Source organism: Marmota flaviventris, chromosome 2 (genome assembly GCF_047511675.1).
Source record: "Marmota flaviventris isolate mMarFla1 chromosome 2, mMarFla1.hap1, whole genome shotgun sequence".
In the NCBI taxonomy this organism is placed as follows: Eukaryota; Metazoa; Chordata; class Mammalia; order Rodentia; family Sciuridae; genus Marmota; species Marmota flaviventris.
In genome coordinates, this window is record NC_092499.1 from 135,893,391 (window position 1) to 135,919,187 (window position 25,797).

General features: G+C 43.0%; 2 protein-coding genes across 3 annotated transcripts in view; one reads left to right on the top strand and one right to left on the bottom strand.

The window, feature by feature from the left end:
* Nucleotides 1-25,797, top strand: part of Znf774 (zinc finger protein 774) — a 596,184-nt gene that overhangs the window by 196,671 nt on the left and 373,716 nt on the right.
* Nucleotides 23,613-25,797, bottom strand: part of Slc28a1 (solute carrier family 28 member 1) — a 51,609-nt gene continuing 49,424 nt past the window's right edge. For both annotated transcript variants that reach the window (XM_071608582.1, XM_071608581.1), the window contains one exon: nucleotides 23,613-25,660. In XM_071608582.1, coding sequence (XP_071464683.1) covers nucleotides 25,588-25,660 — 73 coding nt within the window. In that variant the 3' untranslated portion in view covers nucleotides 23,613-25,587. The remainder of the gene's footprint in view (nucleotides 25,661-25,797) is intronic.

The following is a 25,797-nucleotide window of genomic DNA, read 5'->3' on the forward strand; positions in this document are numbered from 1 at the left end:
CCCAAAGCCCTGCAAGCTTGACATTATTGTCCTCACTCCATTGGGGAGGGAGTGGAGACTCGGAGAGGTTCAGTAACTCAGTTACTCAGTAGATGTCAGAAGCAAGTTGCCCACTGCAGCCTATCTGATCTCAAAGCCCAGTGTGTCTACGCTGTGCAAGAACATCCATGAAAATAAACTTTGGCAATGGTAAGTTAAATACAGGAAACTGAGGAGCCAAACATCACTGAGGGTTGAGAAGCAGAAAATGAAATATGATATACCCCAGAGCAACTGTGGGCAGCTTCATTCGCAGAATAAACGGGAGGCAAACTGCAAAGCAGCACACTGGTTACCAAAAGTATTTGGGCCTTTTAAAATGTCAGCCACAATGATCATGAATCACTCTTTTTAAAGTTCTTAATCCAGACTAACCTCCTTTTTCCCCCCAGTTCCCTTCTGATTCACTGAGTCCCCTCGACTGGCCTGAATCACACGTCCCAAGTTGCGGAACTCAGGCCTACTAGATCCCATGGGAAAATTGTCTCTCAGGGGAGAGAATGGTTAAATGTCCCAAAGTCTGCTTGTAGAGGAGGGAAAACTTGATATCTAGGTGATGATGCAGTTGAAAACTCAAATAGGCTGGGCCTAGTCCCAACTAGGTTCCAAATTCATCCCTTCCTGTAGGTTCCAGGCCCAACACAAAGAATGCAATGCTTACACAGCAGCCCTACCTGGGCTGGGGTAGAGTGCTCGCCAAGCGTGTGTGAGGCCCTGGGTTCCATCCACAACCACAAAGGAAAGAGAGAAAAAAGAAAAAGAGAGAGAGAGAGAGAGAGAGAGAGAGAGAGAGAGAGCCTATCTTTTTGGAGTTCATATTCTGGTGTGGGTGGGCATCATCCAAGTTCACAAGAATGTAATTACAAGCTGATGAATGCCTGATGTACAAGCTGTGAATATGTATCACAGTAAGAAATGACTTCATCTTGGATAAAGAAGGAGTGAGCACCCAGCAGGCTTTTCCAGAGCAGAGACATGAGAAGACAGCAGTTTTTCATGCCTTGAACCCATTCATCCTTCTTATAATTGTCCCTGATGTTTTCTGGGAAACCACAGAAGTTATTTGGATGGGATGTTTAGTGTGGGTGGCCATATCAATTGGTTAAGATGGGCATCTGAGCCAAATCACAATCATTAGTTGAGTCCCTGATCAAGCCATACCTGAAGTTAAAATTATAGTTGGACGTTTCAGCTTTAATAAGCAATAACTTCTGTTCTTGCTTAAGTCACTTTGGGTCCATGTTTGGATCTCCTATAACCAAAAACATCAACTCGGTACCAGGAAGATGATTCAGAAATATTGAGAAAATATTTTATACACACACACACACATACACACACACACATTTAAAGAACATTCCAGGAAGAAGTAAGAGAAAGTACAAGGAACTGAAAGAGAACCTAGATGTATGTCTAAAGAAAGCTTGGAGCCTGATAAAGTGGTACTGTGCCTGTAATTCCAAAGACTTGATGGTAGCCTGAGGCAGAAGGATCTTTGGAGCCCAGGGTTTGGGGTCAGACTGGGCAAGGAAGTGATACCTTGCCTCAGAAACAGAAAGGAAGAAAGAAAGAGGAAGGGAGGAAGAGAGTAAGGAGAAAAGAAAAGAAAGCATGGCGGTAAGTGGCAAAAATGAGGTGGAGAGATGAGCAAGGGATAAAGTGGGAGCATACAGGACCTTGCCAGCCACTACTAGGTCTTTAGCCTGAGAACAATGGGAATCTACATATAAGCAGAAAGGTTGTCAGTCTGAAGGAGGTGGCCACAGGTCAGAGGAGAGTCACTCAAGGAATCCATTAGTCTCTAAAGAATTCAGCCAATTATGAGATCAGTCACCAGTGTGATGGAATCCATGTGAGCTTTTGTCATTTTATCTTTCCTCTCATGAGACTGAAAACATAACTGTTATTGTGGAAATTTGAGAACTTTTGGGAAATTCAAAGGGGGTCCTAGTAAAATACCTGTGAAAGCCCCAACTGGCCCCCAGAAGAGTAGTATGGTCAGAAGCTTTGGGATGATTGAAGATGGCGGTGACGATGAAAGGGTTTTGTGATCATTCTAAGCTTCGGGATACTGTGCTAAAGTCCTTCAGAGTAATTTTCTTCTTGAGTTTCTTTTTTTTAAAATTTTTTTTTTTCTGAAAATGAAGGCATTAAATTTCACTTCCCATGTAATATCCACTTATTTTATTTTGAATTTCCAGAATGGTGTGATGTTAATATCAATAAAACCACTTTTTTAAAGAGAGAGAGAGAGAGAGAATTTTAATATTTATTTTTTAGTTTTCAGCGGACACAGCATCTTTGTTTGTACGTGGTGCTGAGGATCGAACTCGGGCCGCACGCATGCTAGGCCAGGGCGCTACCGCTTGAGCCACATCCCCAGCCCTCTTCTTGAGTTTTCACAGTACCACTCTGAAATACATGTATTATAATTTCTATTTTAAAAATAAATAAATTAAGACTTTATGGCTGGGTTAATGGCTTGTAGCAGTTTGGCAATGAGGTGTGTGGGCTCCTGGGATACATAACTTCCTGATTTCTGGGTTACACCCTTGTCATGCTTTTGCTCCTCCAGCCCTTTCAACATCTCTGTGACCAATCTTCTTTACTACAACAGCTCTATGGAAAAATCTCCAATGGTTTCCATTTTCCTGACTGGCCACTGATTGATACAATCTCACCAACAAGGTGCCTGTTAGGAGCTGCTACTCTCCACAGCAGAAATATCACTGCCTGTGTCTGCCAGGGAATTCTGCTGGTATCAGTCAACAGCAGATAAGGGAGGGGTAATATTTGAACCTGTTGTCTGCCTGAAAAATCTTCTTTCCACTGTATCATAGCAACTTCATACTAGTGTTCTGCTGGGCTTAGAGACATACAAGCTTTGGAGCTTGAGTCAGTTCTAAAAAATCATGTCCCTGTTGGGCACAGTGGCACATGCCTATAATCTCGGCAACTCAGGAGACTGAGGCAGGAGGATCAAAAGTTCAAGGCCAGCTTGGGTACCAAAGGGAAACCTGGTCTCAAGATAAAAAATAATAAGAACTGGGGATGTAGCTCAGTGGTACAGCACCCGTGGGTTCAATCCTTGGTAATGCTTTCAGACCATGACTTAAGATGATGCTAAAAGGAAAAGTTTTCACAGAGAATCAGAGTTCTAGTTCTTGGCTTGAGCCCACTGAGGTCAGAAGCAACAGGTTATGATAAGTGGCTTATCCAAAAGTCAGAACTGAGTTCACTCCAACTGCCTGCCACCAATTCTTGTAGGACTAGGTATGAGGAAATGTCTCTCAGGCTCATGTCCTCTTCTGTGAGAAGAAGAGCTGAGCTGGGGGCAGAGTTGGTTTCCTACCCAACCAGTATCCAGTTGCCCACCTCCTGCCACCCCATTCTTCTCGTTTTTCTTTCTGGGCTTCATGGAACCTTTCCCACACCCCAGGGGTGAAGGTTGACTGGTTTCAGTTAACCATGGTCACTCCTTTCTCCATGTGCCATGTCAGGGATTGGTTTGGCCATGGGCATGTGACATAACCTGATAATGAGATGCAGGGGGATGGCCGGTGCGGGGGGGATGGTGTGGATAGAGGTTTCTGGCAAAGTTTTCCTTATGCTGAAAAAGGGAGGAAGGGAGGAAAAAGATGAAGAAGGAAAGGAGGAAGGAAGCTAACCATTTTCTTCCTCAACTGGCTTGGTGAAAAAGTGATACCTGGAGTTATTTCAGCTACCTAGCCATCAGGAGGCGCTGTTGACAACATCTGAGGGCAGAAAAGTGGAAAGATAACCAACTCTGGAACCACCCAGCATCCGGATTTATTATGTGGTATATAATATATTTTTGTTGTTTAAGCTATTTTTGGTAGGATCCTGTTACCTGCTGCCAAAAGCATTCCACTTTACATATTAGGTCACCAGACAAATTTCTTGGTCCTTCTTACATCTGACATTTTGTGATTCAATTTATTCTCCTTCTCTCTCTCAAAAATTTTTTTTAGTTTTATATTTTTTGGTGGTATCGATTTACTGGTTGAACCCAGAGGGATTCTACCTCTGCATTACATCCTCAGCTCTTTTTTATTTTATTTTATTTTATTTTGAGACAGGGTCTCCTAAGTGACCCAGGCTGGCCTCAAACTTGAGATCCTCCTGCCTCAGCCTTCCAAGTTGCTGGAATTACAGGAATGTGCCACTGCTCCCAGCAATTTATTTTCTTTCAAAGAAAAAAAAATGAGACTTAGCAAGAGTGAAATTGTCAAATATCACACCTACACATGTGTGCAGAGCCAGGATCTCAACTCTGCTGCATTCTCTCCCACTCCACCCCTTTGCCCAAGCCCAAGGCAATGATGGAGAAGATTGCTAAATAAATCTTATTTCTAAGAAATGCTTAATTTTTCTACTGACCTGTTGCTTCTCTGGGTTTCAGAGAGCATACGATTGAATGAACATAATCATTATATAATTTTCCACTCCACAGCCTGCCCCACTGCAAGTGTGCCATTGGGACCCAGAAGATGACACAAGTTTAGCAGGGGGCAGGATGATGATTTCCCCAGCACATAATGGCCATGCTTGGCAGTGATGATGCTCCAGCTTCTGTGGCCACCCAGCCACTCTGCTCCCAGCTGCAGCTGATCCAGAAGATCAGAATGTGAGTTCAAAAAGGTTCTTCTTTCTTCTGAAATGGGAAAGCATGCCAGTGCCCACATGCAGGCAACACAGAGCTCGGTGAATCCTAATCTTCTAGTCTACTTTTGATAGGAGACCAGATTTGTATAAACTCAGCCTCTTTCTGGCTCATGGTCAGAACTTCAGAGATTCTTCTAGATGCTGGCCATCCAAGTGACAATGCCTGGGCATATCTGCTGGGATTTGCCCAACCCCCAGGTTTATCTGGGAATCCAAGGAAGGAGAGAAAGAGGAAGAAGGAGTCCGTTGCTGTGGAGGAGCTCAGCCACAGATCCAGCTGGAGAAGCAAGCAGAACCAGTCATATCATTACTGCAAGCGTTTTTCTTGCTTTCTTTTTAATTTTAACTAACCGTAGCTTTTTACACATGTAAAAGCCAGGCTTCCTCTCCCTCACAGTGCTTGTTCTTCAGCTCTAGAAAACCAAGCCAGGTTTGTGAGGTTCAGAGTGAGAGTGCCCACAACCCAGGATGATGGTCTGGGCTACCTCTCTGGCCTCAGTCAGGGGCTCTGGTTGTTAGTCACAGTATCCAACACTGGTTACCTTAGCAAAAAAGAAACTTTGGACAAAAAAGGAATTTGAGGGAAGGAATACCTCTGGGCTATATGTAGCTCAATAACACCAGGATTTCTTAGACTACGTAGCAGAAGTCGACTAGTGACTTCTATGCCAAATTTGGTTCAGCAGCTCCATGAGGTCACTATGGTAGCAGCCCTCAAGATAGCTAGGTCAGCTGGGTGTGGTGGCACATGTTGTTAATCCCAGCTACTCAGAAGCCTGGGGCAGGAAGATCACATATTCAAGGCCAGCCTGGAAAACTTAGTGAGATCCTGTCTCAAAATAAAATATAAATAAAAGGACTGGGGATATAGCTGGATTCAATCTCCAGTGAAAGAAAGAAAGAAAAAGAAAGGAAGGAAGGAAGAAAGAGAAAAAGAAAAGGGTCAGAGATGCAGCTCAGTGGTACAGCACATGCCTAGCATGTGCAAGGCCCTAGGTTCCAAACCCAGTGCTGAAAAAAAAGGGTCATAAAAGACATTGATTGTGGCTTTTACCTTGTCACTCACTCTGCTAGCTGCTACATTATGAAGAAACTCAAGCAGTCCAGGAAGAGGCCCATGTATAGAGGAACTGAGGCTTCCTGCCAAGAGCCTTATGAGTAAGACGCGTTGGCAGTGGCCCTTCCAGCCCCAGACAGCTGCAGCCTTATAGGAGACCCTGAACTGGAATGACCAACTGAGCCACATCCAACTAGGCACTGGACTAAGTTTTTACATCCTGGCCTCACGACATCTATGAAAGAAATTTTATTATTAATTACTCCATGCTGCAGAAGGGGAAACTGAGACAAGCAGAAAGTGACTGAGATGGGACACAACAAAGCCTTCTCTTGAAGGGTTGAGCTGGGACAACAAGCCCAGCTCTGCTTATCTAGATATACTTCACAAATTCCCTTATCTATGCCTCTTGTCCTGGGTGCCAAGACCCCCATTTATTCCTCAAGTATAAGGCTCTGCCTGGACCTTTCAAGGTACCTGACAGCAAAACCAGAGTGAAAGCCTGACTCCCAGGATCACTAAATTTCAGTCTGCCTTTTTTTTTTTTCCAGCCTCTCAAATACATCTGCACATGCCTCTGCTGTGTACCCCTCATTCTCTGGACCTGTAGACCACACTCAGACTTATCCTTAGACCCATGTGATTCCTAGGTTGCCCAATGTGCCTGAAACCAGTATTTCCAGGAACAGGCTATGTTTTGTTAGAAACAATGGTCACCTGGGGCATGATGCAACACTCCCAGGGGCTGGTAGGTTCCCTTCCCAAGGTGGCCCCCAGAGAAGTGTCTATAGCAGCAAGTCCCGTGCCAGCAACATCCTCTAGTATCAGGTCTCCTCGAAGGGGGAGGGTTAGGCTTATGCAACTTTTTCTAGGATTTAACTCTTTCTTTTTGGTCTTTATGTTCATAATTGTGTCTGAATGAATTTTGTGCAGTCCATATGTACATGATCAAGCAGTGACTTAAGTTGCTGGGAAGAAATGGTCAGAGTCCTCACCATCCCTTTTAGAACCTATGGCTTTCTAATTGCTTTTCAGGAAGGAACCATTTAGTCCGGTATTCAGCCACTCCAGCTGAAACGTTACCATAACGCTGGTCACGAACTCCTTTCAAGGTGTAGCCTCTGAGGCATCTCTATGAAAAATGTCTCACACTTTTAGGACCAAAATCCCTCCCCCAACATGCCCAACAAGCAGCATAACAAGGCATTCTGAACCCCTAGGAGTCAACAAAGCTTTAGTCCTGTTTCTATATCACTTAGGATTAGGTGGAGCTGTTTGTGACAGAAACTCCAAAATAGCAGAAGCTTCAACTAGTTTATTTTTCTCTCAGATAAACAAAGCTTATAGGGAGTAATCAGAGATTGGGGCTCAGTGCCCCTCTCCATAGTGACCTAAAAGCAATGTGCCAGCACTGTTCCAGCAGCCCAATCTTTCAAAAACCATATTGTGTGGCTTCTATCTCATGGGCTCAAGGTGGCTTCTACCTCATAGGCCCAAGATGGCTTCCATCACACTCAAATTCTTGCCAGGAGGAAGGATCAGGTAATGAAGAAAGTGACTAATTGGTTTGCACAGGCCTGAGGGATTTCCTGGATTGTAGGACTTTCAATGTTAAAACCAGCAAAGTCTGAGGCAAACCAGGATAAATTGGTTACCTTGGAGGAGGGCATGGTTCCACTGATTTGGAAACCCTTCGGTTTGTGGGACTGTGGGGAGACACACAAACTCTATGCTCAAGGTCCACACTCCTGGAGTGTTCCATACAACCATCCCCTCCAACCACTGCCTAAAATCAGTACATGGGACCTTTCCCACTTCTTCCAGCCCTAGTTAACTCTGCCCTTTTCCTATTCTGGGTTAAAAATCTTTCCCTCTTCCTCCTTGCTGCTCTCAAAGGACTACCCTTTCTTCTTTCTGCCTGTAGGATAAAAAATATTAGGGCACAGTGGCTCATGCCTTAATCCCAGCAATTTGGGAGGCTGAAGCAGGACAATGGCAAGTTTGAGGCCAACCTGTACAACTTAGTTAGACTCTGCCTCAAAATAAAATAAAAAGGGATGTAGCTCGGTGGTAGAGTGTTCCTGCGTTCAATCCCCAGTTCCTCAAAAAGAAAAAAGAAAGAAGGAAAGAAGAAAGATTCAACGACAGAAGCTTTTAGGCTCTTACCACCCAAAATACCCAAGGAGCAAGGGAATACCAAGGGACTGACTGACTTTCTGCTTAAAAGAGCCTGGGGAGGAGGAAATATAAATCAAATGATGATGCAGTAACAATCTTAGAATCTCAGTGGTTTACAGTCATCAAGATTTATCTCTCACTCAGTCTGGGTTGGCTAGGGGTTGTTGTGACTCTGTTCTGAGCCTTGTCTTCCAGGCTGAAAGAGTAGCCTCTTCATGAATCATTCTGGTCCCCTGGCAGACTCTTTGATGGTTCAGCACACAGCCTTCCACTCAGATAATCCTGTGCAAAAATCCCTGTATTATCAGAAGTAACACAACACTCCTAGGAGTTAGAAGGTAATATATTTCTCACTTTACGGATGAGAAATCTGAGGCTCAGAAAGGTTATCTTGGCTAAAGACACACAAGAATGTGAAGAAGTGCAACTGAAACTCACCCACAGATCTGTCTGGCTCCAAAGCCTATGTTCTGAGTCCCTCTGCTATTCTGCAAGTTCAAGGCCACCCTGGGAAAATTATAGCAAGACCCTCAGCAACTTAGTGAGTCCCTGTTTCAAAATAAGAAATTCAAAATTTCAAAATAAAAAGGGCTGGGTATGTAGCTTAGTGGTAAAACAGCCCTGGGGGAGGGGGGAACCACACACCACAATCAATTGAACACATGTATTTAGCACTATTCTCTCAAAACCCCAATAAAAAAGCCTTGCAATATATATATATATATATATATATATATATATATATATATATATATATATAAATGGACAAAGAGAATGAGAGCAGCAACAATAAAGATAAAAGATAATAACAGGCTGGAGATATAGCTCAATTGGTAGAGTGCTTGCCTCAAATGCACAAGGCACTGGGTTCAATCCTCAGCAACACACACACACACACACACACACACACAAAAGATGATAACAAAAATTTTGGAAGATGACAAGCAGGAGGAGGACTGGTGGCAGAGCTGAGAGAGCAGTACCTCAAAGCTCAGGAATCAGAACATCTGTCACTGCAAAAGCTGGGGGGAAGGGTGAGGCTGAAACAGGGAGCTTGGTTGAGGGTCTCCCTACAGCCAGGTGGCTGCCTCTTCTCTGACAGGATACTGCAGTTTTATAGTAGGAGAGCTGGAACCAGGGCAGCAGGCATGGTGAAGGGAAGAGTTTCTGTATTCTTAAGTCAAGTGAGAACTTATAACTTGAATGTTGGGCACCTCTTCCTACTCCTTGGTCTGCTCCTTCCTCAGAATCCTCATCACTCTAAGTAAACCCCTAGGTAGCAGACTAGAAGATATTCCTCTGGAGAATCATGAGGGCCCCAGAAAAGAGATCTATAGATACTGACATCTGGGAGACACCCCCAATGAAATGGTGGTGCTCCAGCCCAGTTACCCCATAATGAGACCCACCAGCCGAAAAACCCTATCCCTTGCTGCCCTCCACCCAAATCCAAACAACTCCAGTAAATAAACAAGTAAATGAACAAGAAGCAAAAGATCACTATACATTTGAGGAAAGCATCCAATATAGAAGACAGATTAAAACAAACAACAGAAAAGGGAATGGCAATAAGTTGGGGAGAGAAGGATAGAAGTTCATTGGATTAGACAAAGGGGAATGAAGAAAAGAGAGGGGGGATGGGAATAGAAAAGAGAGTAGAATGAATCGAACATAACTTTCCTATGCTCACATATGAACACACGACCAGTGTAAATCCACATCATGTACAACCACAAGAATGGGAAGTTATACTCCATGTATGTATAATATCTCAAAATATACACTCTAGGGCTGGGGTGGGGCTGAGTGGTGGAGTGCTCGCCTGGTGCATGTGGGGCACTGGGTTTGGTCCTCAGCACCATGTAAAAAATAAAATAAAAGGTATTGTGTCCACCTACAATTAAAAGTTAACAAATATACTCTACTGTCACGTATATCTAAAAAGAGCAAATTAAGAAAAAAAAAGGAATGGAGAGGCCAGAGGCGATGCAGATGGACAGAGAAAATGCCTTAAAACTATTATTATCCTCAGAGACAGGAAAATGATATTACACACACACAAAAAAAAAAAAAAAACAAAAAAAAAAACAGGAAGAGGATATTAGAAACAAAGAAAATCTAACCAGAAGGAAAGAGCTTTTGAAAATTAAAATTATGATATCAGGAAAAAAGTTCAAAGAAAGTTGAGACAAGCTTAGAGACAATTTCCAAAAAAGCAAATAAAATCACAGTGAGTGGAGAAGGCAACAGAAGAAAGGTAAAAATATTAGAAAATAAATCCAGGGGCTGGGGATGTGGCTCAAGCGTTAGCGCGCTAGCCTGGCATGCGGGGGGTGCTGGGTTCAATCCTCAGCACCACATACAAATAAAATAAAGATGTTGTGTCCACGGAAAACTAAAAAAATAAATATTAAAAAATTCTCTCTCTCTCTCTCTTAAAAAAAGAAAGAAAGAAAGAAAAGAAATCCAGTTGGGCATGGTGGCACACACCTGTAACCCCAGTAACTGGGGAGGCTGCGGCAGGAGGACTGCAAGTTTGAGGCCAGCCTTGGCAACTTAGTGAGATCCTGTCTCAAAATTTTAAAAAGGAGTTGGAGATGTACTTAGCAGCAAAGCACCCTTGGGTTAAATCGTACCAATAAATAGAGAAAAAAAGGGAGGGGGCGAGGAATAAGGAGGTAAGAATTAGAAGAGGAAGAGAATTGCTTAAAATGTTTTTGTTGTTGCTGCTGTGATAAACCTCATGGTACTGTTTCACTTAAAACTCATGTATATATTATAGTGCACACATACTTTGATTTGAATGGAACGGAAAAAAGATGTGGCGGAAGGATGCGGGGAATTGGAGCTTCTTCATGAATCTCAACCCTCAGTGAGGATGAAGAGAACTGAGTGACACCCCAACCTGAGGTCCGATGGGAGGGGAAAATGAGCAGCACTGAGCGGCTCCATTGTAGTTAAAGCGAATCCCCTTATAAAGGGAGGTTGGTGGGTGTGCAGTGGGAGGGCAGAGCCTGCCAGGGGAATTTTGTTTTCAGGTCCTCGCCTCCTTCAGAGGCACTGATCTTCCCAAAAGAAGGGGGAGGCTCACGGCAATAGTTATACCCAGGCTCTTCTGGGGCTGTGCCCTCTACAGCCTTGGAGCTCAGGACCCAGGCTGGGGTGAGTCAGCCACCATCCTGTTGAACCAGAGGAACTCATTCTTCCAAGGCCAAGGGGAGCCCAGAGGAGGCAACTGTTGGTGCATCCACCCCACCTGGTGGAGGAAGCGAGATTGCAGCACAGGGCAACCAGAATTTTTCCAATGGCTTCTGGGTTGTGAAGAATCATTGCTTTGCTACTCTATTGAGACAAGACAATCCTTGATTTCATCTTCTCATTCCAGATGCTCCATGGCCAGGCATCTTTGATTCCTATCGTGGGGCTGTTCCAGTTATCTTTTGCTAAGTAATAAAGCATATTAAACTTAGTTGCTTAAAACAATCACTACCATGCTCAAGGATTCAACGCTTCAGGAATTCATGTGGGGGCATCGTAGGATGGCTTGGTTGGTTGGTTGGTTGGTCGGTCGGTCCTGGGTATTGAATCCAGGGGTGCTCTACCACTGAACTACATTCTCAGCCCTTTTTATTTTTTTAGTTTGAGACAGGGTCTTGCTAAATTGAACAGGCTGGCCTCAAACTAGCAATCCTCCTGCCTCAGACTTCCAAGTCACTGGGATTATAGGTATGTGCCACTGTGCATGGTTTGGATGACTTTTTTGTTTTAATATTTTATTTACATTTTAGTTTTTGGCAGAGACAACATCTTTGTTTGTATGTGGTGCTGAGGATCGAACCCGGGCCGCACACATGCCAGGCGAGTGTGCTACCACTTGAGCCACATCCCCAGCCCGGTTTGGATGACTTTTTAATGTTCCATGTCTGAGGCCTCAACTGGGAAGATTCAAGTGGCTGGGCCCTGGAATCACTTGGAAGTATCTTCACTCATGTTTAGCCCCTGGGCTGACATGATGGGAAGACTGGTTTCAGCTGGGAATATTGACTCAGCATCTGCATATTACCCTTCCTTGTGGCTTGGGCCTCACAGTACGCAAGCTGGAGGGCGGCGCTGAGATCTTTTATGGGGGTAGATCAGAATGCAAGGAGCCACTGTCCCAGTAAATAAGACCAAACTTGTCCGCCCTTTTATGACCCAACCTCAGACATCACACAGGATTGTTCTGACTATACTATACCATTCAAAGCAGTAACAAACCAGCCCACATGAACAGGGAGGGTACATAGACCTAACTACTCAGTGTAAGAAGTATTAGAGAATGTGCACCCAAGATTAAAGCTACCATAGAAACCCAATATTATTAATCAGAATTAGAAAAATTTACTGTACTTTATACATATGTTTGTTCATTGGGTTGATTATGAAGAAGCCAATGTATTATGATGGCTAAATGCCTGGAATTAACGTTAAACAGAACTGGTTTCAAAGCCTGGCTCAGTCATTCAGCTGTGTGACCTTGAGCCAACCACCTCCTTTCTCTCAGTATTCAGCTTCTCCTAATATTTGATTGGTTGATTTTGAAGATTACTCAGAGAGCAACACGCAAAAAATTTGTCCCTCAGTAAGCATTTAGAAAATGTTAATTCCTCTTTCCTAAGTGATTTCAGAAGCAACATTTCCATTATTTCTATTATCTCAGACTTTCAAAGATGTGTTACCATTATAATTCTTTATAGATAAATGGAAAGAATGGTTGCCTTTCTTCAGGGAACAACACCCCCATTCTTTGGGGGAACTGCTTCTTCTCCCTCCAACCCTGCTGCCCAAATAGAAGCTGCCAGCTGCTACTTCCCTGTTCACCAGTGATTGCCCCAGGGGAGGACAGAAGAGTCAGACTGAACTGATCTTCACATCCTATTTTCTAGGCCTTGTTGATTGGTCTGGAGGAAGGCACATGATTGATCCTCATGCAACAATCGTGTTCCTGAAGGGTTGCTCAACTCACCCTCCTCAAGTAGCTGTTAGGAAAGCAGGCTCACGTGTGAATCTCTGATTTTCTAGAAGACATAAACCCAATGCAAGCAGAGGCTGAGAGCTAGACAGTACCAAAATCCTGAAGTCCCTGGGTTCAGTTGCCTGTAGCTATCCTTGTTCCCCATGGTGCCCATTCATTCCCCTCCTTCCAAACTATTTTATTTTTATTCTGTCATTTGCAATTAGAAGAATCCTGAGTAATATACCACTCAAACATATATATATATATATGTACATAGATGTATTTACAAAAAGGTAAATTGTTCATAAACTACAGTATTTGCACTGTTACAGGTGAACCAATTAATTATTGTAACACCCAGCAAGTGATCTAATAACAACCCCCTCCCCAGCACATTGACAGCTGCTGACATGAGCTTCCTGAAATTCATCAGAACTTAAATAGTTGAAGATAATTCACTGAATTCAAAACTCTTCATGAGGAGGATTTTTTCTGCACTACCCAGCAGACTTTCTCACCTCTGGCTTCAGTTCCTACCCTGGGGCCATATTCTGGCTCAGTGCAGTGGGCATCCAAATAATGACATGCCCCAAGCACAAACAAATGAGAGGAGAGGAAATTAGAGATATTTGCCTTCTGGGAACTGCCCAAGGTAGGGAAAAATCCCTTGAAAGTGGTGTGCTTTGATACACTTTAATTCTCATCTAATAAAGGCTTTGAGGGAAAAAGAAAAGTTTAGTAAAAAAATAAACAAGGGCTTCCTCTAAAAGTAGAAGAGAATGTTGAAGGGATAAAAGAAACATTTCACTTACAAAGAGTTTCCCATCCCTAGATGACTTTCTTTTTTTTTTTTTTTCCTTGTATAAGAAAAACAAAGTTTTGCTGGGAGGAGGGTAGGTGATATGTCCTTTGTCAGGGGGAACTGAGTGGCAGAAGCAGCCCATGTAGAAGCTCTGCTAGCTTCACCACGCTCAGTTATTTAGGCACTGGGAGTCATGGGATGCGAGATATTGACAGCCATTTAGGAGAATCTGCAGCATCCCCATGTGGCAGTCCTGGGAGCAGACCTGATCTGGGGGTGATTGCTTGTCTTATTCATACATGAGAAATAAGGAATCCCACCTTGGAAAGATGTGAAAGGTGTCTATATGGCGAGAACTGAGTAGCACAACCTGTGAGAGAACATGAAACCTCTTTCAAAGAGTCCTTGTAGGATTCTCTCTTCCTTGTGTTCGTTGCTCTGTACAATGCTTGGTGGGTAGGAGGGGAGCTGGTTGGTTTGCTGACAGTGACTTGTTCTTCTGGTCCTATCTTACTGTTTTCTGGAGAGAACAAGAGGAGGGAACAGGGATCTGATTGTTATCCTGAGACTTGCTTACAAATGGATCAAGTTACAAGGGTATCAAGGTTCTACACATGGGATTGGACTCTTCCTCTTTCTGCTCCAGTGACTGTGAGGCTGGAAGTTGTCTTAACCTTATCCTGACCCTTCTTTATCTCTCTAGTACAATCCTGTTGTGAGCTGAATTGGAAAATTTTGCAGTTGGGCCCTGGGTCTCTTTCTCTGTTGCCCCTCAATGTGTATTCTATCCTTCCTTTAAAAAAAAAAAAAAAAAATATATATATATATATATATATATATATATATATATATATATATATATATATATAGTTGTTATTGTAGATGGACAGAATGCCTTTATTTTGTTTATTTTTATGTCATGTTAAAGATCTAACCCAGTGCTTCACATGTGTTAGGCAGGCACTCTGCCACTGAGCTACAGCCCCAGCCCCAGCATTCTATCTTCTTAAGGTCTGGTGGCTGGTGGAAAATTTATTTCAAGATTTGGATTTGTCAGAGGGAATGATTCTATTTAGGGCTTCAGTTGATTGCACCAGTCCCACTTTGCCAGAAAACCAGCAGTTCAGGGGTGATGGGCACCTGGTTAATAGAATCTTGTTTTCCATTTGTTCATTAGAAGCCACAGGAAAGAGTCAAACATGCTCTTGCTCACTACCTGTCTTGTTCTTCCTTCCAATGGCAGGGTACATGTAACAGAGATCCCAAATAATGACCTAAACAAGATAGAAATTTATTCCTTCCCCATAAGGGCTATTTTGGGAGGTGTGGTGGGGGGTGGTGGGGGTACTAGGTATTGAACCCAGGGATGATTTACCACTGAGCTACACCCATAGTTCTTTTTATTTTTTATTTTGAGACAAGGTCTTGCTAGGTTGCTGAGGGTCTCACTAAATTGCCTCAAACTTGTGATCCACCTGCCTCATCTTCCTGACTTGCTGTGATCACAGGTGTACGCCCCCATGCCCTGCTTAGTCTATTTTTAAAAAAATTTTTTTTTAGTTGTAGATGGACACAATATCTTTATTTATTTATTTTTATGTGTGCTGAGGATCGAACCCAGAGTCTCACACCTGCTAGGCAAGTGCTCTACCACTGAGCTACAGCCCCAGCCCTTAGTGATTTTTTTTTTTTTTTTATAGCAACCTTGCAATATAAAAGCAGCAGGGACCCAGGCTCCCTGTAACTTGAAGCTGCTCCATCTCCAGGATGTTGCCTTTATCTTTGTCTTCATGGTCCAAGTTGGCTAACCTTTTCTTCCACATTCCAAATGGTATAGAGCAAAATTTTGAAATGGATCAGGGACACATAGGGATGAGCCTTTTACTTAAGGCAGGGATCAGCAAACTACAGCCAACATGGTAGCCACATGTTTTAATAAATGAAATTTTATTAGAACACACACACTTTTTTTATATATTTAAGTATTTATTGTCTGTGGCTGCTTTCAAACTATAAGGGCAGAGTTGAATAGTTGTAATAGAGATAATGTGACCCATAAAACCAAAAATATGTATTATCTGGCCCTTTAAGAAAAAAAAAATCTGCCCACCCATTTCACCCTATTGGCCAGACCTTAGTCACATGGTCACTGGATACAAGAAGTTTGGGAAATATAGTCTTCATCCTAAGAGGCCATGTGCCTAGCAAGACAATTAGCTATTACTAAAGGAAAAGGGGGACAATGATTATTGGAGAACAAACAGCCTTTTTTTCTATGCTGGGTCAGTGTCTTTCAGCCAGTTTGTGGTGCCTGTTAAAATTCTGTGCTTACGAGGAAGACTCTGATATTCATTTCTAGCCATGTTGGTTTATCTTATTTCCTTTTCTTCCTCATTGGAATGTTTTGTCATAACAGTCAGGGTTCCATTTAACAGTTAACTTTCCTTTCAGAGGCTCTCTCTCTTTTTGTGGTACTGATACTGGGAAAGGAACCCAGGGCACTTTACCACTGAACTACATCACAGCCCTTTGATTTTTTTTTTTTTTAATTTTGAGACAGGGTCTCACTAAGTTGCCAAGGCTGCCCTTAAATTTGTGATCCTCCTGTCTCAGCCTTGTGAGTTCCTGGGATTACAGGTATGTGACACTGCACCTGGTTTCAGAGTCTTTTTTCTGATCGCCTTTATCCTAAAGTGTGGATTAAGTGCTTGGCTGTGTTGGCCTTCCTTTCACTTCCAGTCACAAAGTCTCTATTGATACAGTTACTCCTATATCACCATTTCACCTCTTTGTCAGAACTTGGTCCAAAGCAACAATTCCCTACCAACTCTGGGACTGAGAAGCAATCTCCAGGTATGTTAGGAACTGGTTGCAAACCTGATGGTAGGCAAATAGGATGACCCAGTAGACAAGGCCCTACCTACCCCATTCCTGCTCTCTCCTGTCGCTGGTCCAATTTGTGATCTAGGCTAGAACTTCCTCTCATTCTCTCCCTTTATGGCAACCCATCCTCACGTTTCACCCTCAATATGCAAACCTTCAGGTTTGAGAATTCTAGAAGTAATCCTGTAGCTTCTTGACACTCCTCCTTCCTAATAACTCTGCCTCTTTTGAGTACCCTCCCAAGCTACATCCAGTGTTTAGTCCCAACACATCATCTTGGTTACACCCATGAAATCATATTCACCACACTGTGTTCTGGCTTCATCTTGAACTTGCTCATGACTCATGTACTGTCTGTATACAAATGCAGAACAACTAAATTCAGGTCTGGGGAACTTTTGATACTCTGCTATGTATTATGTCAGGAATAACTGAAAGAATTAAGGGTTCCTGGCTCAGAGAAGGGAAATCTGGATGGTCACCATCTTCAAAGAGTTGAAGTCCTGTCGTATAGAAAGGGACTAGAACATTCCTGCAAGATTTAGAAAATAATGAGCAACTATTATTTTGGTATGTAAGAAAAAAGAACAGCAGTGTTATATACATGAGATGAGACCTCTGCTGAATGGCTCAGAATGGTAAAAGTGGGATCAAAGTGAAGCACCTTTAATGAATATGAAATTGGTTGCACTGAGAAGTTATGAAGTTCTTGTCTTTGGTGGGATTTAAGCAAATGATAAATGGCCACTTGATTCCAAGCAGAAAAGGATCATGTGTTTAATCACACAGTATCCCCCCAAAAAGCTCATATGTGAGATAATGCAAGAATGTTCAGAGGTGAAATTATTAAATGATTAAATTATGGGAGTTGTAACCTAGTCAGTATATTAATCCACTGATATTAATCCAACTGAATGGCAACTGTAAACTGGAAGAGGTAGGTCACTGAGGGTGTGCCTCGGGGGGTTATATTTTGTTCCAGGTGAGCAGAGTTCTCTGTTTCCTGTTGCTATGGACTGAGCCACTTCTTTCTACCATGCCCTTCCACTATGATATTCTGCTCCACTTTGGGCCCAGAGATATGAAGCCAGGTGACCATGGACTGAACCTCTAAAACCATGAGCCAAAATAAACTTTTCCTTCTTTATGTTGTTCTTGTTAGGCCTTTTGGCCATAATGATGCAAAAGCTGTCTAAAACAGGAGGAAAAGTTTAATTAAGTGGCTATCCTCGGCAATGTATTTTTGACTATGAAGAGGAACCTTCTCAAATTAGTTCAGGTTAAAGGAAATTTCTGGAAAGAATTCAGCTTTCACATAATTCAAAGAAAAGCTGAACAACTAGGCTGCCACAAGGGTGGATATGAGATCAACTCTAAGACAGCCCCACCATGGTGACTCAGCTCCCAGCTCTCTGTTTCTGGGTTTTATAATTCATATTATTTCTTGAGAGTCTGAAAGGCACTTGGCAAGAATATGGACTTGGCTTGCCCCGGGTCATGCATTCAGTCCTGGTTGAATCAGTGAATTACTCTTAGAAGTAGAGTCTCATGATTCAAACATAAAAATGTGGTGTCAGACACCATCCATGCAGTGGGTGTAAAAATTCTCAGAAAAGCTGGGGCGGAGGTGAGGGAGCACAGTCACCTTCAAAATGATGTTTAAAGGTCCTGTCCAAATGCAGGGCTCACTATTTCCTGAGTCAAAAATAATTTCAAGCAGATGATATTCTTCACATGGTTTGGACAAAGTTCAGGACAAATTAATATTCAGCTGAAGGCGGATACTTGAATTTAAAGTGAGGAGACAGCAGGGGTGAGAGCAGGGCCATGGGAAGAAGAGGCAGAAATGTAGTTCCCTGGTCAGGTCCTAGACTTCAGTGAGCTACCTGTTGGGATGTGCATAGCCTAGGACAGAGCTACCCTGGCACTGAATCATAAGTAGCCCTGCACCTGTATCCAAGCAGGTTTAGATTTACAGAAAGGTTGCAAAAATAACACAGTTTTCGTGTATCCCACACCCAGTTTCCTCTATTATTAGTATCTTACATTATTACCATGTACTGCAGTGTGAATGTTTGTGTCCCTGCACAAAATCCTAACCCCCTAAGGTGTGGTATTTTAAAGTGGGGCTTTTGGGGAGTGATTTAGTCATGATAGCAGACCCCTTGTGAGGTCAGGTTTTTGCTGCTGCGACAAAACTACCTGACAAGAACGACTTAGAGAAGGAAAAGTTTATCTTGGGCTCAAGTTTCAGAAGTTCAGTCCATGATTGGCTGACTCCATTCCCAGCCTGAAGTGAAGTAAAGCATCATGACAGAAGGGTGTGGTGGGAAAGCACTGATTCAGTCATGGCAGCCAGAAAGGGGGGAGGGGGGGAGAGAGAGAGAGAGAGAAGCCAGGGGACAAAATACAATCCCCAATGACCTACTTCCTATAGCCAAGCCTCATCTGCCTATAGTTAACACCTAGTGTTCCATTGAATGGATTAACCCACTGATCAGGTCACATCTATCATAATCTAATCATTTCACCTGTGAACATTCCTGCATTATCTCACACATGAGCTTTGGGGAAACACCTCATATGTAAGCCACGGCAGAGCCTTTATACAGGGCACAATGGCACACACCTGTAATCCAAGCAACTCAGGAGGCTGACATAGGAGGAATTCAAGTTCAAAGTCAGCATGAATACCTTAGCAAAACCTGTCACAAAATAAAATATGGAAAGAGTTAGAGATATAACTCAGTGATCACCTTTGGGTTCAATCCCCAGTACCAAAATAAATAAATAAAATCTGAAGGAGCTCATTTGATCCTTCTACCATGTAAGAACATAGCAAAGCAGCCATCCATGAGGAATGGGCCCTCCTCAGACTCTGAATCTGCCAGCGCCTTGATCTGGAACTTCCTAGCCTCCAGAACTGTGAGAAATAAATTTTTTGTTGTTTATAAGCCATTTGTGGTATTTTGTTATAGCAGCTGTGTTGGTCAGCTTTTCATTGCTGTGACAAAATACCTGAGAGAATCTACTTAAGGGAAGAAATATTTATTTTGGCTCACAGTTTCAAAGGCTTTTGACCATGGTCAGCTAGTTCCATTGTTTCTGGGCCCATGGTGAGGAAGTATATCATGGTGGAAACACATGGCAGAACAAAGCTGCTCACTTCATGGAAGACAAGAAGCAGGGTGGAGCGGACACAGGACATACCCTTCCAGCCCATGCTCCTAGTGACCTATTTCTTCCAATTAGCCCACCTCCAAAATTTCTTCCTCCTATAGTTTCTATAAGAGTCCTCATGATCTACATTTGAACATGGCTAATACATTTGGAACCAAGCCTTTAAAATATATATATATATATATAAATATATATATATATATATATACACACACACACACACACACACACACACATATTGTCAATGGACCTTTATTTTATTTATAGGCAGTGCTGAGAATTGAACCCAGTGCCTCACACATGCTAGGCAAGCGCCATACCACTGAGCCACAACCCCAGCCAAATACAGATGTCTTTAGAGGACATTTAAGCAGTAGGAATAATGCTCCACCCACTGAGAGGGAATCATTTGCATAAATTATTTGGACTTCTTCCATTGTTAATACAATTTTATATGCCTTATCTCATATGAAAGGCAAAGTTTCATGGGTTCTAACAAGCCTCCTACTGCCTTTTCCCATCTATCCTGAGAGAATTAGAAATGTGGGGCAAGCCTCTGAGCAGATAATTCTCTGCAGTTTTCATTAATAGAAGTACTATGAAGGCAGAACTATTCAAAATGTGGGCCATGGACCACCATGATTTACATCTGTTTATGGGTCTAGGAATAATGTAAGTACAGAAATTGAGAGCAACATTTAGGAGTTTTCATGGCAAAATAAATAGTAACTGTATTGACTCTAACAATAAATAATTGAGGCTTGTACAAGCTGCCCTCTGTATTTATGGGTTCTACATCCATAGATAACAGATAATATTCTTTTAACAAATTCTTTCTGTACTGAACAAGAACAAACTTTACTTCTTATCATCATTCCTTCAACAATATAGCACAACACTATTTATGTAGCATTTCCAAATTTTAATAAACACAGTCTAGCACCATTTATTTAGCATGAACATTTTCATTACTATAAAAAATACCTGAAATAATCAACTTTAAAGGAGGAAAATCTTATTTTGGCTCATAAGTTCATGATCACTTCAACCTTTTGCTTTGGGCCTAATGGTGTCACAGTACAAATAACCTAGAGAGGGTCTAAAGTGTAAGGGAGGATGAACTTAGGTTATATGTAAATACTACACCATTTTATATAAGGAACTTGAGTACCCATGATTTGGATATCTGCCAGGGATCCTGAAACCAATCCCCAACAGGTACCAATGGATGACTGTACTTCATCTGTCTTTACTATTTTTTTTCCAATGATTCATTTTTATTTTCTTTATAAAAGTATTGGCCTCTGACAGATTAGGGGGAAATGGCATTCAGTACCAAGTGGAGAAAGCCTACTGTAGGAAGTTGTGTGGATCAGTCTGATTGATTTGTGTGCCTCATACAGACTAGAATTTTGGGCTCTCCTTTACCTTACCCACATCCATATGTCCTCCTTGTTCTCTAGATGTGACAATGAGGCCTGGGCCCATCACCAACAGGCCAACATCCCAGCCTTACCCCACTGAGCTCCTGGCTCTCTCCTTAGAGCATGCTGTCCCTACCTTCCCCTGGCAGGCCCTGCACCATCTTGGAAGCAGGATAGCCCCTCTCTAGTTGCTCCGAGCCTGGCTACAGGCAGCTCCCTGGATGGCCACCGCCAGCCCTGCTGCATGGGTTCTGCTCTCATCATGCTTGGGGTCTCCAGTCATTTCCATGAGCAAAGCCCATTCAGTTCTTTTGTTGGGGATCAAGACTATGCAGGGGACAACAGGAGGGGTCAGGAGCCTTCCGCCCATGAAAGATGTCAATGTGGACTTTTGCTAATATCTCCAAATTAAGTCATTCATATGGTCACAGGTCTGAAAGGAATTCAACACATCACCCCACTAGAACTTAATTTAAAATAACAATTGAGGGGCTGGGGTTGTGGCTCAGTGGTAGAGTGTTCGCCTAGCATGCACAGGGTCCTGTGTTTGATCCTCAGCACCACATAAAAATAAACGAATGGAATAAAGGTATATAAAAAAAGAAGTTTACATTTAAAAAAATTAAAAATTAAATAAAATAACAATTGAATCTTGTATGTTGATTATTATTACACTAAATATAGAAGAACACAGAATCTACTTGTTTCTTTCTTTTTATTTTATTTTTTTTTATTTTTGTAGTTGTAGTTGAACAGCATGCCTTTATTTTATTTGATTATTTTTATGTGGAGCTAAAGATCAAACCCAGTGGCTGATATGTGCTAGACAGATGCTCTGCCACTGAGCTACAGCCCCAGCCCTGAATCTACTTGTTTCAAGAAACATATTTATGTAAAAATGTGTGATCACATTGACATACTTGATATAAATAAAAATGGATTTTATTATTAATAATAAATTTTTATGTAAAAAAATCATTATCTTTTAGTTAGCCCAATATTGCAGTATATTCTGTGTTAAAGTAGATAACACTATAAACCATAATTTGTATAATCCTACCCTGGCCTTATTTTTACTTTATAATATCTAATTAGTCTCAAAAATGCCATTAGCAGATCTACCAATGGAAACCTGAGAAGTCCTCCTAGAGATCATTTCCCTCCTCCTTCTTCTCAAGGTCTGCTTACTGCAAGAGGCTCTTAGGATTTCCTTTTCCAGTCCCTCTTCTCTAAGGAAGATTCCACTCCTTTAGCTCATTAGAGTTTGGTTCTCAGCTGTTCTCTCAGTTTTAGCTCAGAGTCTGGCACATAGTAGGGCTTTATAGACTGTATTATATCCCCCCTTAATTGATATGTTGAAGCTCCAACCCCCAGTGGGATGGAATTTGCTGGTGGGGCCTTTGGCAGATAATTAGGTTCTGATGACATCATGAGGGTGGGGGCTCTTAGTTCAGACTCTAAAACAAAATATCATCAACTGGGTGGTTCATAAACAAAATTTATTTCTCACAGATCTTGGGGCTGGGAGTCCAGGGTCAGGGTGCCAGCATGGTTGAATTCTGGCTTGCAGAGTGACAACTTCTCACTCTAACCTCACATGGTGGGTGAGGAAACTCTCCAGAGCCTTTATAAGGGCTCTGATCCCATTTGTGTGAGCTCCACCCTCATGACCTAATCATACCCCAAAGGCCCCACCTCTTAATGCCATCATCATGAAGTTACAATTTCAACATATGAATTTTGTGATAGTTTTAGAATAGAAGAATTACTTACACGACTTCCATTGTTTGTGGGAATCCCTCTGTTTCGTACCTCTTTTAATTTCTAAAGTCTTTTTACAAAAACTTCAATCCCTTTTACAGAAACTCAATGGTAGTTTGGATCTATTTCATAGCATAGAGGTAGCAAATATTTATCTCCTGAAAAGGCACCTTGAACCACTTGTTAGTGGGCTTATCTAATGCTGAGCTGTTACAGAATCTGAAGTTTCTTCTAGAGGCAGTGAGAGGAGTTCTGTGATAGATTAGCAATGCCTGTCATGACTGTGGGAGGGGTTGGTAGAGGAATCTGTGTCAACCCTGACTTAAAAGCTGCTGCTTCTGTGCCTGGGTTACAGTTAAGCCTGGGCATCTGGTATCAGCACTGGGGCCTCCTCGAAACCATATGTATTTGCAGCCTCATCCTCACGGGGCTCCCAACTTCTGTGGGTGCAAGATAAGAAAGAAGGAGCATGGTGGGTGATGGAGAGGGTAAAAATCTGCTGCTCTATGATGAAGGAGCTCTTAATCTTGCCTGTCCCCCAGATCACAACAGCAATCTATCCTATACAGCATGTTCTACACACGGAGCCCCTTAGAGAAGCTGCAATTCAACTCTACAAACATTTATTCAGCGCCTTTCATGAGTCCAGCACTGTGCTAGGCACTGGGGAGAAAACAGAAGTATTGTGATCCTGGTGTCCCAGGGACTTATAGTCTTCCAGGGAATGCCACTGGCCATGTGAGGTGTGCAGGAATCTGGGGATGCTGCACGGGGGCATCCATGGACTATTCCAAGATCTGACTGGAGGGGCTGAAGCCATTAGATAGTAGGAAAGGGGCAGGTAGTGATCCTGGGAGATGGTTGTGTGGTCATCCTACCAACAGCCCAAGGGGAGCTGGAGCAGGGGCAGGGGCTGAGTAGGGAGCTGCGGAGAGCAAGGCAGGGACCATAGCCCTCAGGTGTGGGATTAGGCCAAGCTCCGTTCTGCAGGGCTAAGGGAAGGACTCAGGCTTTGAGTCAGTCAGCCTGTGGTGGTCAAGGGGCAGAGCCAGCACCCACTGACAGACAGATGCAGGACTTGGCCCACTGTGGCTGAACCTGGTAGCTGCCACCCAGGGCAGCTGAACTGGAAAGGAAGTGAGATGTGGTGAGTGGGGGTGAAGGTGCCAATTCCCAGTGACCACAGGGACAAGGTGCTTTGCAGGTCACTGAAGCCAAAGCTGCTGGGGAAAATGATCACTGAAATGGGAACAGCACAGGCTGGAATGAGATGGAGAGGATCCAGAAAAAGGTGACAACATCTGACCCCCGTGGAGCAGAGGGCTTGGATTGGAAGAAAAGGCAGGGGGGAGGAGGTGAGGGCAAGATACCTAACAGAGCTCTTCCAACACTAGCAGCCAACAGAGGTTAACACCATGCAGTAGATTTGGATGCCCTGGGTTTGAAACCTACCTGTCCTCCTTGCATCACTCTGGGCAAGTTACTTAACCTCTTGGGGACTCTGATTCCTCAACTTGGGCTGAGAGTAGTATTAATCTCATAGGATTACTATAAGAATTGAGTTAAAACATATAAAACACCAAGAACGGTACCTGGCACAAAGGGCTTTGTAAACATTTGCTAGTCAAGAAGGTAAAGTAGTTTGAGCATTAACCAATATTTCCCCAGATGTATTCCATGAAACTTCAAACAGGAGATGCTCTCATCAAAAAAGTTTTTATGCGCTGGGCACTGTATTGCATGCCTAAAATCCCAGCTACTTGGGAGGCTGAGACAGGAGGATCACAAGGCCAGCCTTGGCAACTTAGTGAGATCCTGTCTCAAAACAGTAACAACAACAACAACAAAGGCTGGGTAAAGTACCCCTGGCTTTAATCCCCAGTACCAAAAAAAAAAAAAAATTCTTATGATAAAATAAATTTGGAAAACATATAATATCCCTATGAATTGTGGACAAGTCCACAGTAAAAAAAAATAAAAAATAATAAACAAACAAACAAACAACAACAAAACCCCCAACCCTATCTAACTTTATTTCCAAACCTGGTGGATCCTGAAATCCTCTGACTGCCCCATGGGACAATGTTCCACAGGACACCAATTTGGGAAACGCCATGGGGAAGGGAGTGCGGGAGTCTGAAAGCAGAGGAAGGGTCTCCAGAAGACAACTTCTAGCAGAAGATGACACAAAGACAGTCCGGCACTCAGGGAGGGAAGAGGGGAGAGAAGGAGGCTTTGGGTGTGACACACTTGTGATGATACAAGGGAAGGTGTACACGAGAGACCCCAAGGAGAGAGAAACAGAAAGGCCCATAGTGCTGTTAGAAGTAGAGGCGAGAGAGGAGAAGGCAGAGGTGACTCTGAGAATTCAAGTTTGGGGAGCTAGGAAACAGAGGAGTGGAAAGGAGATCAGGAGTGGGAGGTGTCCTCCATTTTCTTATGTCCCCACTCACTTCCCACTTGCTCTGTCACCCTCCCAATTGTGGGACGGAGGCAGGTCTAGCCCTGTGGCTTCCTAGAATGGGAAGGGTGAGGACTGATGCTTCCTGGGAAGAATGGCCCCAAAGATGTTTTGTCCCCGCTATGTACAGATTGTATGGTTGTAAAATCGACAGCAGTTGTCCAGCGCCACTGGGCTGAACTCCAGACTGGTGCTGAAAAGAAAGCAAAGGTACAGTGTGAGCTCCAGGCCTACCTCTGCCGGCCAGGTTGTGCACCCTGGGAAAGTCATTCTGCGTCTCTGGTCCACACTTCCTCCCCAGATTTGGTCTTCAAGTCTTCCCTTCCTCCT